The sequence below is a fragment of the Bacillus rossius genome, chromosome 1 (assembly GCF_032445375.1).
Source record: "Bacillus rossius redtenbacheri isolate Brsri chromosome 1, Brsri_v3, whole genome shotgun sequence".
Classification (NCBI taxonomy): Eukaryota; Metazoa; Arthropoda; class Insecta; order Phasmatodea; family Bacillidae; genus Bacillus; species Bacillus rossius.
The window spans coordinates 261,084,058-261,098,234 of record NC_086330.1 but is presented as its reverse complement, the minus strand read 5'-3'; the positions used below and the strand labels follow the sequence as shown (position 1 = coordinate 261,098,234).

Genomic DNA, 14,177 nt, shown 5'->3' with positions numbered 1-14,177 from the left:
CGATCTATACTATGGCATCTACGCTTGGATATAAATTGTGTATTAAATCTGGCACGTCACTGCAAGGAAAAGCTCAGGAGATAGTCTACAATGTTGTATGTAACACAGTTCAGTGAACCAAAAAACTTGTTTAAATTGACCTACAATGTCCCTGAAACAACAAATGCTGCAACAGGTGTCTCAATATCAAAAGTTAAATGAATTCTAGTATAGCGTAAGATAAAGAGTAAAACCAATTTGACTTTTTCAACATTGGAAAATAACAAAGTAGACAATTTTACATGTGGTGCTGTGCTGCAAAATATTCTTGAGTTTTATGCTGTAAGAAAATTGGTTTCCACATTAAATAAGTTGAATAAGGCTTTGCAAGAAGACATAGTTCATAAGTATAGCGGGAATACTTGCAAAACTTTTTGAAGAAGCTTGGAGAGGGTGCTATCTTGAACAAATATGTGAATTTCGTAAGGCTGGCAGAACTGTATGTTGACGACACTTATGTTCATGTTGGCAGTCAGATACATAAATAGGCGTCACAGAATCCACTGGGAAAGGTCCATGATTAATTATTGTGTATGCAGATGGAGAAGAAGGCTTTGTTCCAAATGCTTTACTTATTTTTAACTCAAAACAGAAATCTCGAGACTACCGTGACAATATGAATTTTGAAAACTTTTCAATTTGGGTGAAAAGTAAAAAAGGTATTGCCAAATTTACCTAAAAAATGTGTTGTAGTACTGGACAGTGCCAGTTATAATGTACTGCTGACCAAAAAACCTACAGCATCATTCCTAAAACAAGACATTCAAAACTGGCTGCCAGATCACAATATTTCATTCTCTTCAACAATAATGAAAGCAAAACTTTTGCTTTTAGTGAAGTGTGCCAGTAACAAAATAATTTAAAATGCATGTGTCAATCACAGAAATGGCCATGATTTCATTCGCCTTCTTCCGTACAATACTGACTTAAACCTGATTGAGTTGGTGTGTGCAGAAATCAAAAAACAAAATTTGGGAAGGAATTGCTTCATTGCTAGATGATAAAAGAAAATTGTGCAAGGAGTTGTTCAGCAGTTATTCTGTGGACAAATGGAAAGTGTGTTGCAAGCACGTGAGAAATATTGAAGGGGAATATTTTAAAAGTGATGGGAAAATTGACATTGAAATTGATAAAATAAACATAATAATTTTCTGATGTTCAAGTGACGGGACACTGCAAGCGATGCAAACAGTGGGGAAAGCAGTCTTTGTGATTCGGAATAGTTGAGTATTTTAATTGTTTGCTAGCTTTTTTCCCCCGTGTTTATGCACAGAGGTAATTTTCTATGCCTGTTTCAATGTTTTGAAGCAGGACATTCATGTTTAATGGATTCTAAACCACTTCTTTATAAACTTGGCATAAATATATATATTTTTTTAGCTATCTATGCGTTAAATTAGACTCTTGTGTATCTAAGTTTCTTCAGCCATGATTATGAGTAAGCCTTTAAATTTATGTGTATATTGAAATTTTCAAATTGGTTTCAAACTGGTTTCCGTTTAAATAACAAATTAATACATACATTTTCAATCAAAACACCATCATAATATTAATAAAAAATAAAAAAAATAAAAGAACACAATGCCATGTGAGCCACAAACTGTTTCGACTGACTCCATCATCCGATCTAGAAAACCAGTTTATAAATTCTCGGACATGAGTAAGTGGCCAAGAGTAAGGTCAGATTATGAAATGAAATGCATGAGTTACGCCATTGCTAATGTGTAAGATGGACTCAATCAAGCATGATGGTTTGGTTTGCCACCATTTCTTCCCCACGATAGTAGGGGACGGCTGTTGATGCGCACAGGGACATTATATCATTATAGTATTGTTTAATGTACACATTTGAAGTGTCTTACCACAAATTGTTGAAGCAGTTGATCAATGTAATTGTGCTTGACATGTACTTATTATTACATGTGTTTGAATTTTTTATGACGGTAAAGACAAAATCCACTATTTTTAATGACGAAACTTCCTTTATTTTATAACATCACAAAATCTTGGCTCTAACCATAGAGCACAATAGTTTGACACAATTTTGAATATTACGAACAACTCTTTTTTTTTAAGTTAAAATTTGGAATGAAAATTTGGAAATACATTTTTCTGTTGTAATTATTAAGAGAATCATCTAATAATAATCATGTTTTATTTCTAAGAAGTCTTGATTGAAAGATGCGATCTTGGTTTCAACTGATTTAGTAAACAATGTTTTTTATACCAATCAATTCAGAAAGTGTTGAAAAGTTAGTTTAAAAATCCATTTGAATATGAGGTGCATTGATTTACTACTTTACGTTTAAACAATTGTAACAATGGCGTTTATGTAACCCATCGTAATCTTGAACCTACCGTAAACTTATTTTTTATTATGCATTTATTCTCACAGCTGTAACTTACTAATGCAAACATTTTACAGGGCATTCAAAAAAGCATTCAATGATGTAATATTGTCTCGCCGAGCGATACGAAACATGAACACGCTTTATCCCGATGCAACTCCAGAAGAATTAGCTGCTGCTGATAATGTTTGCATCATATGCAGAGAAGAGATGGTTACAGGTAATAAATAACCTATTATTTATGTAAATACCTATATTTCAAAATGTTTTATAAAGACAGTAACTATTTAGCTTTCCCCAGGAAAGCTGTAAGGAACATGCATGTCAATCAAAATGTAGGTGCGCCTTGATTGTACAACAAATAGAAATAATAATTATATGTGCTTACAGTGCTGCCAAAAATGCCAAATGTTCAATATATTAAGTAGTGATCAGTCGGTTCTACTTCCAGTTCTCAGTTCAGTTCCAGTTCTTATATATAGGTTCTCGGTTGTCGGTTAACCACCAAACAATTCCAGTTACACCAAAGATACAGAATGTCCTTACAGAGGATGTGTTTATTTGTTCAATATGACTTCATAGTTCCCAACTTCACCATAATTGCACCACAAACAAGTCACCTCAGCACAGATGCTTCATGTTCACTGATTGGCTACAGTAGCACAGAACTTACATCCTGTGATAGAGCAAAATATAGTAATAAATATAACTGTTTTTTACCTGAATTAATGCAAAATTATTTAAGAAAAATTTAATATCTGTATAAAAAATAAATAATAATAATAATAATAACTATTATGACAGTAGCAGCATACCAAAGCAACTACAAGTTAAGTATTATATTGGATAATAAATGTAACCCTCATGTAACAAAGGTCTGTTAAGAGAATGTATTAACACATGATTAGAGACCTGAAAAAAGTGGGGTTATTTTTTCTCAAAAGTGGTGTTATTTTGCCCAAAATTTGTGATATAAAAGCGAGGTTATTTTATTTAAAATTTATTTTTAATTTGACATTGTGGATGTTTCAAATGAAGAATACTAAGTATTCTGAAGTATGTCTGATTATTTGATTAAACAACAGTGTTATTTTTACTTTTGAATACGTATGCTGATAACACACAATTGCATAGAAAATAACAAATTTAAATCATCATTTAACAAATTAAGTACTTACTGAATACAAGAAATTTCACTAAAGGAATTTTGTTATAGAACACTTTAAAAATGGAAAGGCTAGGGTTAGTATAATGCTGCACTATTCTGATAGTGATAATAAATATTTACAAAAAAATCACACTGTAAGTTACTTGTTAATTTTGGTCACTAAAAGAAAACATGGTGAACATTTCAATGTTTTTTCTTTAAGGTTTTGTCGTTTGTCTGTTACGACATTATTGTAATGACTAAGCAGTCGCTCACTGTCTATATTGTTTGTGGGTTTCCAGACAGCATGTAGCACTGCCAGCACAAATTCACTGGACTTAGCACTCAGAGCGGTCAGAACTTGCACAAAATCTATACTCTTTTCAGTCTTGATTATTTCTTGAACCTCTTCTCTTAAAGCTTTGTAACCCTTAAAAAGTTCTGTCTCTTCAATGTTCTTCATTTCAGTGATACTTTTCAAAGTGGAAATAACATTTTCGGTCTGGTTCAGGATTACCTATATTTTTTGGGTTGAACAACTTGCTCAAAGTTTTGAAAACTGGAGCTGAGGGGTCACCATTAAATAACATTTGGAGTTTATCCATTGCAAGTGCTGAGGCCTTCTGGCATTCGTGTTTGACGTGAGCTTGCTCACTCGTAGTCAACTTACTCATTGCACTTTCTAGAGATGAATGGAAAATTCCCTTTGAATTAGCTTCAAACCCGCTTTTTACGCTTTCCACATCTCCATACAAGGTGTGGGCAGTGGGATACTTCGCTCCTTCCAATTTAGTTAGCAAGTTCACAAGCTCTGATTCATGGTGCTTTATAAAAATACACTGAGCCAAAACTAACTTCACATCTTTATCAGAAAGCGAGGACAGGTATCTTATGCCAGCATTGCTAGACACCTGGTCAGAACCCTTGAAAAATGAAATGATGTGAATGAAGTAATCTGCTAGGTAGAACACTGCCTTGAACCAGGCATTCCACCGGGTAACTACTGGCATAGGAAATGGTGTAGCGGGCTGTGGGGTTTCTTCTTCTTCCAGATACTGGAGGTATTGGTGCTTTCTTTTTCTAGTATTTAGAAAAGCCGACTTAACATTCGACACAGCATTGTTAACATCTGTAAGTTCACTACTGAGCACATTCCCTACAAGAGAAAGTTTATGAGCCCAACACTGAATGTGGGACACATGCTCACCAAACAACACTTGTAGACTTTTGATACATTTTGTCATATATCGTGCTGCGTTGGTGATAAGTCCCATGATGTTTTGGTACTGAACACCATACTTTCCCACACATTCTGTTATGACCTGAGCGCAAGTTGTAGCATCCACCTTCAAGAAATTAACAGACGCCACTACAAGTTTTGGCGGTGCAAATACGTCTGTAAACACTTGAAATAATACAATGAAAACACATCTGCCCATGCGGTCTGTCGTTTCGTCACAGAGAATGTAGAGGTGATTGTCAGATACTACATCTTTGACACTTTTAAAGTGATCTGCTGCTAGTTGGGGTGTGTATTTTTCCCGTAAGTTTTTCACACATGGCAAATCTCCACCACCTAAAACAAAATTAAAACTTCGGGGTAAGTAATGCTGAAGAATAGAGACTTTTGCAAAGTTGGGCTCACTGTCTGTAAAAGGGTAGGCCTAGATCTACGATGCTTAATCATTTTATTGTATTAGGATTTATTTTTACATTCATTCTGTATTCCAAGAAACCAAATAAGTTAGTGTCAGTGTTTGTGGGGTGAAAAAAAAGTAACCTAACCTAAAATGCTGCAGAAAAGTAAGTTGGGCCTAATTACTCTAATACCACAGTAGAGTGGCCTATTAACATCAAGGAAATTAATTCACACACTTTTTGTAAAGAAATTGCGATGACATATTTTTGTACTTTGAGTTTTGTCTACTTCGAAGCAGTAAAAATACTAAATAAAGTAGGCCTACAAGCTACCAACTTTCCACCATATTTTTACTAAATAGGCTTAAGTTACATTAAGTTACTTTACTAAACACGTGTGTATCACAAATATAATAAATATTTGGTGAATAATTCACGGAAATAATTTTAGGAAACACTTTTAATATTGCAGGTAAGTTGTGTACATATTGAGGTAGTGTTTTCACACATTGCAAAATGCAAAAAAAGAAACGGAGGAGGGTGGGGAATGAGTTGAGTTATACCCGGCCTCGTGAAAGAAAAAAAATAGATGCCTTCAGCTTTTCAATGTGTATGGACATTGGCATAATTTTTATTAAAACAGCGAGTTTCACTGACTCTCCGACATGGTTAGGCCTATGCACTGTAGGACCTAACAATACGTTATTTAATGACCTAGAATTAATAAATACAGAAGAGCTTAACTCAGAATGAAACTGGGAAAAATCCTACCTTCAACAAACTTATTTAACCATGACTTTAAATGTGGGTCTTCTAATTTCTTCAGCGGTATATTTGCCTTGGCGAATGCCTCTGTCGTTTTCATTGCCATGTGTTCAATGTCGATTTTACGTTGATTTACTCTGCAGAAATTCTCGACAACAGACGTCTGGATTTTCCTTTCAGAAGAACCACTCGTGTATTTTCTTTTAGAGTTGACATGTTTTTCACTTTTTATGTGTTTTAAAACGGAATCTTTCCTCTCAAATACCACTCTGCAGTTGCAGTATTTACACATAAGCGTTGACGCATCTGACGCATATACACCGGCACTTTTAAATTCGTCAGCTCGTTGCCGTACACTGACTGGAAGTTTTGGCATCTTTAAACTCATAATAACGGCATGAAACTTTAGATAAATCACTCGTATGCGACAATCACGTCAAAACCCAAGAAGTGAAATCTGAAATGGCGATTGTTTCACGTCGCATGTGGATGTTTTACTCCAAATCGATTAGTCTAACTCATTCAGCGACTTAGAGAACACGTATATCAAAAGAAAACGATAAATATCTATGTATTCAATAGGAAATATCGCCAGCTCATAAATTCGTTAAATGAATCGTGAATAGTTATTTGTTTACAACAAATTCGCGTTATTGACTCAAAACATAAAAAATCGCGTTTCTACTGTGAAATATAGAAATTCGTGTTTTTTTTCGGGTTTATCGCGATTGCGAATTTTTCAGGTCCCTTCCCTACACATGATACATTGTTTGAGGTAAAATTGATGTAGGGCTTTAAAAGTGATATCAAACACTTACAGTTTATGAGTAGTAGACACCTTTAAATTAAGTTAGTTTTTTGTTAATTTCAGATTTTGTAAGATATTTTGTTTTTCCATAGGTCTGCTTTTAGTTAAAATGATCATCCCTGCCTTCTCGTGAAAAGAGAGAAAAAAAGTTTAAGTTCTCTGGCACAAAGAGATCTCTCGTTTACGTTTGTTCCAAAAAGTAAGTCCAAAACTCTTCTCTAAATTTAGAAAGAAAAATACACACTCAATACGTGGACATTTCAGAAATTGAAAGAAAACAAAATTAATTGTTACGAACGCGCGAGATCAAACCATGATGCCAGGTTCGGAGCTGGCTGGCGGCCCTGCACAGCCACTGACGTAAGGCATGCCACGTGCTTGTCCGGATGTCAAGGGTTGTCGCTACCACCCTTGCCCCTTAACTCCCAGTGCATCATCCTTCCTCGTCACTGTTATCTATCGCTGAGCGGCCTTGGAAATTCCGTGGTTCACTGCGCGAAGTTGAGTGAATGTACGCCGCCCTTCTGAACTGTTCGGGCCTCAGGTCGGCCCGGGATGACGTGACTTATCACAGCCACTTTCGTCAGTTCTGGAAAGATAACCCACTAGTACTTAAGCATCAACGTGACAGTTCCGCGGGTCCCGCGACGAGTGCCGTGACAGTTCCGAGCGAGTTCCGAGAATTCAGAGAGTTCTGCTAGTAAAGGGAAGTGCGACATCGGTGAAGAGGGTGAGAAAACCCCTCGAGGGTGGCGCGACGCGGAGCGACAGGATCGAGAGAGTGCGACTGAGTGGCACGAGACTGTGTGTGAAGACAGGTGTGAGGTAAGGGGCGAACCACTGTTGAGCTTAGCTGCAGTGAGGAGTGTCAACTGCAAAACTTGACAGACACTGAGTGACTTGTGAATAAATATTTTTAAGTGCTACTGATTTGTGATCAGACATTTTTAAGTATGTACAATTATTTATTATTAATGTAAATATTAGCAATTAATAAAACTGTAATAACACTTAATTAGGCTACCCCTTACGAACCCAGTTCTCCCTACAATAGGTTGTAACATTTTGGTGCCAGAAGTGGGGTAGTCCTAGTTAAATAATTTATGAATAGTTAATAGAGAATTAGAAGAAATAATTAAAATTTAAATTTTTGGTATTAAAATTAGAGTTAGGAACGGTAGTTAGTTTGAGTGTAGTTGTAGTAAAGTTAGTTTTAGCTTACAATAGAAGTTTAGGTTAGCTCATTGGTCAAATTACTATGAAGATTGTAGGACAGTAGTGATAGTGACAGACTAGTAGTGTATGTGGACAAGAAAGATGGATGCAGACGAGCTTAAGTAAGTAATGGTTTTCCTAGTCGAGTTGAAAAATGATATGAGTGAAATGAAGAAAGGCCAGGAGGAAACAAAAAAGGGCCAAGAGAAAATGAAATAAAATGGAGAGTATCCAAGAAGAGATGAGAATAAAATTGATAATAGTCAAGAAGAGATCAGAATAATATTGATAATAGCTGAGAAGAGATGAAGAATGAAATGAAGAGTAATATGAACTGCCAAGAAGATATGAAGAATGTAGTGATGGGATTTTCGATACTTCGATACCTCGATACCTTCGATACTTGACGGTATCGAAAAGTATCGAGTATCGAAACTGTAAGTTCGATACATTTTTTCTATACCGGAATACTTGTTCATTTGTATTAATTTTGAGTCGCCATCGTACAAAATACAACTACAGTAGAACCTCGATGATACGTTCCCGTTTCATACATTTTCCTGTGTCATACGCCGATTAATTTTGGTCCCGCCGAAAGTACTACTATATTTACAATGGTTTACTTTCCCGGAACATACACTCATAAAATCATTAATTTCCCGTTTCATACGTTTTTACAAAGTCTTAAATTCACAAATTTTTTGTTAGATATATTCCTCCTGATAAATTACGTTTTAATTAATGCTTTTATTTTGACAAACGTTCATTGTTTACCTTTGCAAACTTAAGAAAATAACTTTATCGCACCATAGATAGGATAGTATCAGGAAGACTGCACTTCGCTAGTAGCATCTATGGCCAGCACCAAGCAAGACTAGTGGCGCAAACTAGCAATGATTATGAAAATGGTGCACGCGCTTTACCAAGGCACGGATCTCATATTTTGTGCATTCATTAATCTTTGAACTGAATATACCAGTTTGTTATTGTTTTCTTACGATCGGATTGTTTTGTATTTTACGTTTCTCAAGTTAAAATTTTATTGAAAATTGTTCTGTTGCATAAAAAGTTATTTGTAAAATGAAACAAACAAGCAAAAATTTCTGATTTTCTATTTACATTAGCCTGATTTTTTAATTTCTAATTTAGGCTTGGTGACGCGCCCCCCCCCCCCCCCCCCCCCCCCCCCAAAAAAAAAAAAAGGACTTCAAACATTTTGTAAGGCCACTGTTTCTCATGTCAGCTTTACTTGATTATGGACTGTATTTTACATTTCTGGTGGTTTTATTATATGTACATCTATATATAATGATGAATTCATATCTTTCATTAATATAATGCAATTATTTACACATTATGTATTTAAGTTTAATCTGACATAATGCTGGTATGATAGATTGAATTTATATAGTTTAAAACTAATTTATGTTATTTTTAATAATTGTTACTTAATGGGAAAATATTTTTCCCTGGAGTATCGAAAGTATCGAACTGAAAAAACAATACAGAATTGAGTATCGAAAGTGTGGTATCGTCCCACCTGTAGAAGAATGCCATGAAGACTGAGATCGAAGACATCAAGAACAACCAAGAAGAGATGTGAAACAAAATAGTTGCTGCACAAGAAAAAATAAAGAAGAAGATTGAGGAAATAAGCATCCAGTTCGAAGATAAAGTACTAAAGTACAATGTTTGGAGCATCATCTTGCGCAACAATATTATCAACTTGCTAGACAGGAGCAACAGCTAGCTCAGCTCAAGCAGACCACCGAACAGCATGTAGCAACTGTAACAGAGGAGTGCCGTCGGATGATAAAGGAAGCTACAGCTGCTGCAAGCCGGAAGAATTATTCCGAGGATGTTAAGGTGGAGGTAACATACTCAAAATTCAAGCTACCCACCTAAGGAACAAACTTGAGTCTAGCTCCAGTGAGGAGTGCAAACTGCTGAGCATGACAAACCTTGAGTGACTTGAGAATAAACATTTTTAAGTACTCGTGATTTGTGATCAGACATTTTTAAGTAAAATTATTTATTACTAGAGCCCCTAACTAATATCACTTTTAATTGTGAATCTTCAAAAATGTAAAAATAATAAAAATAGAACAATCTGATTATGTATTAATTTGTATTAGAAATATGTCACAAAATTGCCAAAAAAATAAATAAATATCTGTTGTTCCAATTGCTACCAAACTTCTCAAGATCACCCACTGGGCTAATCTGAAGATTGCCTGAAAATTTCATCAGAATCGGTCCTGCCGTTTTGGAGTCCATAGGGAACATACATACACACTTTGATTTACATACATATTTACAATATATATTAATGTAAATATTATTAATTAATATAACTGGAATAAAACTTAATTAGGCATCCCTTACAAACACCGTTCTCCTCACAATAGGTCGTAACAATATGTACATAGTATATCTTAATGTCCTGCATGTCGGAAATTTTCTTAAATTTTACAACGATGCAAATTCTTTTTATAAATAACACAATTGTGACATACAATTTGATGAGTTTGAAGATTGTTAGCCAGGAAAAAACTGCAATCTGCCTTGAAATGAGAATGAACGGCAGTTATGGTGTTAATGATAGTTACAGTGATTGTTAATTTGATTTCATTCAAATTAATATTTAAGTAATTTTGGTGTGTAACCCTCACATGTAAAATAATTTGTGTATAAACTATATTTTTTTTTAAGATGTGTAATCATGTGACCAGTAGGTTCCCAAGAAGTTATTCGAATTACAGTAAAACCTCACTAACTCGACACTTTGTGGACCCAGAGGTTGTCGAGTTATCCAGAACATTTGAATTTTTAATGGGATTTAGTAAATTAAAATATGATAGACTTGAGTTCCAAGTATAATTAACTTTCTTACATACATATATGTAGTTTTTGTATGTACAATTCATAAAGATATTTCAAATATTAAACAATTAAAACTAAACTTTCTGAAAAAATGTTTTAATTGAATTTGGTTTTTCGTTCTCAATTCTGCACCTGGCTGCTTCGAGGAATAAGACATCCATTGCAGACGATCCTTGTTGTTGCTAATAACGCAATGCTCCTTCAGTGTATTTCACACCCTCACTGTGACTCATGCTACGTTCCTCTTGTTGTTAAGGAAATTCATTGCCTAAATGATCTAAAAGTTTCCTCCATGAGCGAACAAGAGTTATTAGCCTTAGTTCATTCCAACACTGATTTACTCAGCCAATAACGTCTAGTAAAGTAATCTGTTTTAGCTTAGTTATTAATTCATTACCTTCTTCCATAGCCAATATTAAAGATGAAAGAAGCTTACGTCTATATCTTTTCTTCAAAACTGCCAAAACGCCTTGATCCATCGGCTGAATCAGATAAGTGACATTTGGGGGAAGAAAGATGGCCTTTATCTCTTTGTCCTTTAAATATTGATCGTCTAGATGAGTCGTAGCATTGTCCAGGACAACAACTGCTTTTCTGGGAAGATTTTTTATTTTATAAACTGCTTGACCTCAGGCACGAATTGTTGGAAAAACCACTCCTTGAAAATGTATTCTTGCATCCATGCATTACTCTGGTTTCTAAACCACACAGGCAAATCAAAGCCATTGCTTGTGCTCTTCACATGTTTGAAACATCTGTTTTTTGCTTTCCCTATAATGTCTATAATGGCTAATTTAATCATTTAACCTTGTGCTCTCCCGTTGAATTCCTACATGCAAGAATAGTGACTCACTCTTTCCTTTTTTTGTAACCTGGGGTGGATTTTTTACTTTTTAAGCCAAACTTTTAGTTGGAAGCATACAATAATTTAGGCCGGTTTCATCACAATTATAAATTTGATCTCCAGTAAGCTTTTCTTTTTCAATAAGTTCTTGATATTTAACCTTAAACACACCTACTGTGTTAGGGTAAGCAGATAATTTTTCACCGCAAATACTGAGTTGTTTCACACCATACTGCTGTTTCCACCTGTCTAACCAGCCATTACTTGCTGTAAATCCACTCTCTTCCTCTTCTTTTAATTCCTCGTAAATTTCAGTGCTTTTTCTTGTAGTATAGGCTCCGATATAGGTGTGCCTTTGTCCCTTTGCACACGAAACCACTGATACAAAGCTTCGCTTACTTTTCATATTCTGAACATTTCATTGTTTTCCTCTCCTTAATGGATTCTGTACAAATTCTTTTTAAACACCATGATTCAATCTCTAATTTTTTGTTCCTCCAACCGAGCACTGTAGACCGCCCAACATTTAATTCTAATGCTGTTTTATTCACGTTATCACCTTTTTCCAGTCTTTTCAACACATCTAATTTCGGTTCCATTGAAACCGACACTTGCTGCCTTTTTTTCTCAGACATGATTCTAATCCACTCGCCTACTAAAAATACACCAATGTAATTAAATAAATAAACTTAATTAACTAATGTAGCATACTGAAATATACTTCAAAAAACAACAGATAGCTTTCACTTCCAATGCTAAATAGAGCAGGCACAAGAGAAAGTACGTAAAAGGGATATACATGGGGCAGCAAGCTACCTGGGAACAATAGGCGCCCGGGGCGTTGACCTTAGACAGTGTTAAGGTGCACTCGTTTTGCCATCCTTTAAATTCTAAATACCCGAAATCTAAGCCACCGCTGACTGTTGAGTTACCAGGTGTCCAGTTAGTGAGTTTTGCTGTATTTGTAAATCAAGAAATTTTTTATATGTTTTTGAATTTACTTAATTTTTTTCCCCAAATTATAAATATAAACAGCACTAGGTCAATTTAAATGCAAGCTGACTTGTACTTGGGACAACACAGTATTGTATACATAAATGTGGTAAGTGGTGAGTTGGCCTGGCAATTGGAAGCACTGAATGTTATGCATGTTATGCATATCCGTCATTATTTGACTGTAGAGAAAATAAATAGTTGAACATGTTTTATGCTTTAAAGATAATATTAACTAGTACATAAGTTTGCCAATATTATTTCAACGTTAAATACAGTGTTTTCTCAATTCTAAGATGGTCTCTTCTTTTTATCCTAGTTTCTCTAAAAAGAAATAAAAATTATTCACTTCAGTTTAAATTAAAATGCACCTTAAAATAGAATAAATTGTAATGCTTTTAATTTTTCTTGAGGGTGTACAATTTTAAATTACATTATTTACTACCTATCTGTGCATAACTTAGAGGTGGGTTGTTACAGCAATTTTCGGTATCTGTTCCAACCTGATACTGATACAGTAATGTACTAGTTACAAGTAGCTGATACTTCTGTATCAGCTAGAGCAGTAAGCATTCTCATTACAGGTTATACATCCTCTAAAAAGGTATCGGTGTTCTCTTTCCACGCCTTTCGTAATCTGCAGCCCCATCCCCCCCCCCCCCCCTTCTCCTCGTCATACTTCATTCCCCCCTTTCCGACGTTAAAGGAGTATTTCTCACTCTCTTCCAACCTCCCCTCCCTGTTCTTATTTCTCTCCAAACAGTAAAAAAAAAAAAAAATCTCCGCGTACCCAGACCGTGCGACCGTAAGGAGAATCTGATACATTATTTATCACGCCCGGTAATTCTCTACCTCTGTTACGCTCATGCCCGCCTAATACAGCCAGTATCAATCAGTTTAACATTCACGCAGTTCGTCCTGGCCGTGTATTACCATGTACATTGTTGCTGGCTGTCATGCTTTGTAGTTAGTATATTGATAGTGAAATAAGGAATGGATAAGTGCAGGAAAAAGACTTCATTTGTGTGGAATTTTTTCACGGAAAATAATGAGTTTGCTAAGTGTAATTTGTGTAAACAAAAACTAAGTTATAATGCAATACTATTTGTTAAATAGTGACTTACCTTGCAAAGTGTTTGTTTTTTTTTATCGATATTGGCACTGCTATCTGCCTGATGTAACTCAAATGTCTATTGATATAGTATGCTCACTAATGTACCTATCTCTTTATTTTATTTTTAATTTTTGATAAAATCGTAATCTTTTAATGTATGAAAACACTAGTTAATAATTGTTTTCGAAAAAAGAAAGTCCATATGTTGATTACATCTGTTATTAGGGTCAACTGAGAATTTATTTGATTTTTCATAGTTGTTAGGTGCACAAATATAAATATTATATCTTTTATTAATGTACTTTTTAATATTAAAATTTCATTAGTTTTATTATTGAACGGGACGGTGTTTTAGCTTTGCTCCCTAGATCGTAGATCCACAT

At 34.9% G+C, this 14,177-nt stretch overlaps 1 protein-coding gene across 2 annotated transcripts in view; it reads left to right on the top strand.

The window, feature by feature from the left end:
- Nucleotides 1–14,177, top strand: part of LOC134527525 (E3 ubiquitin-protein ligase synoviolin B) — a 118,597-nt gene that overhangs the window by 38,852 nt on the left and 65,568 nt on the right. For both annotated transcript variants that reach the window (XM_063360269.1, XM_063360270.1), the window contains exon 7: nt 2,465–2,607. In XM_063360269.1, coding sequence (XP_063216339.1) covers nt 2,465–2,607 — 143 coding nt within the window. The remainder of the gene's footprint in view (nt 1–2,464; nt 2,608–14,177) is intronic.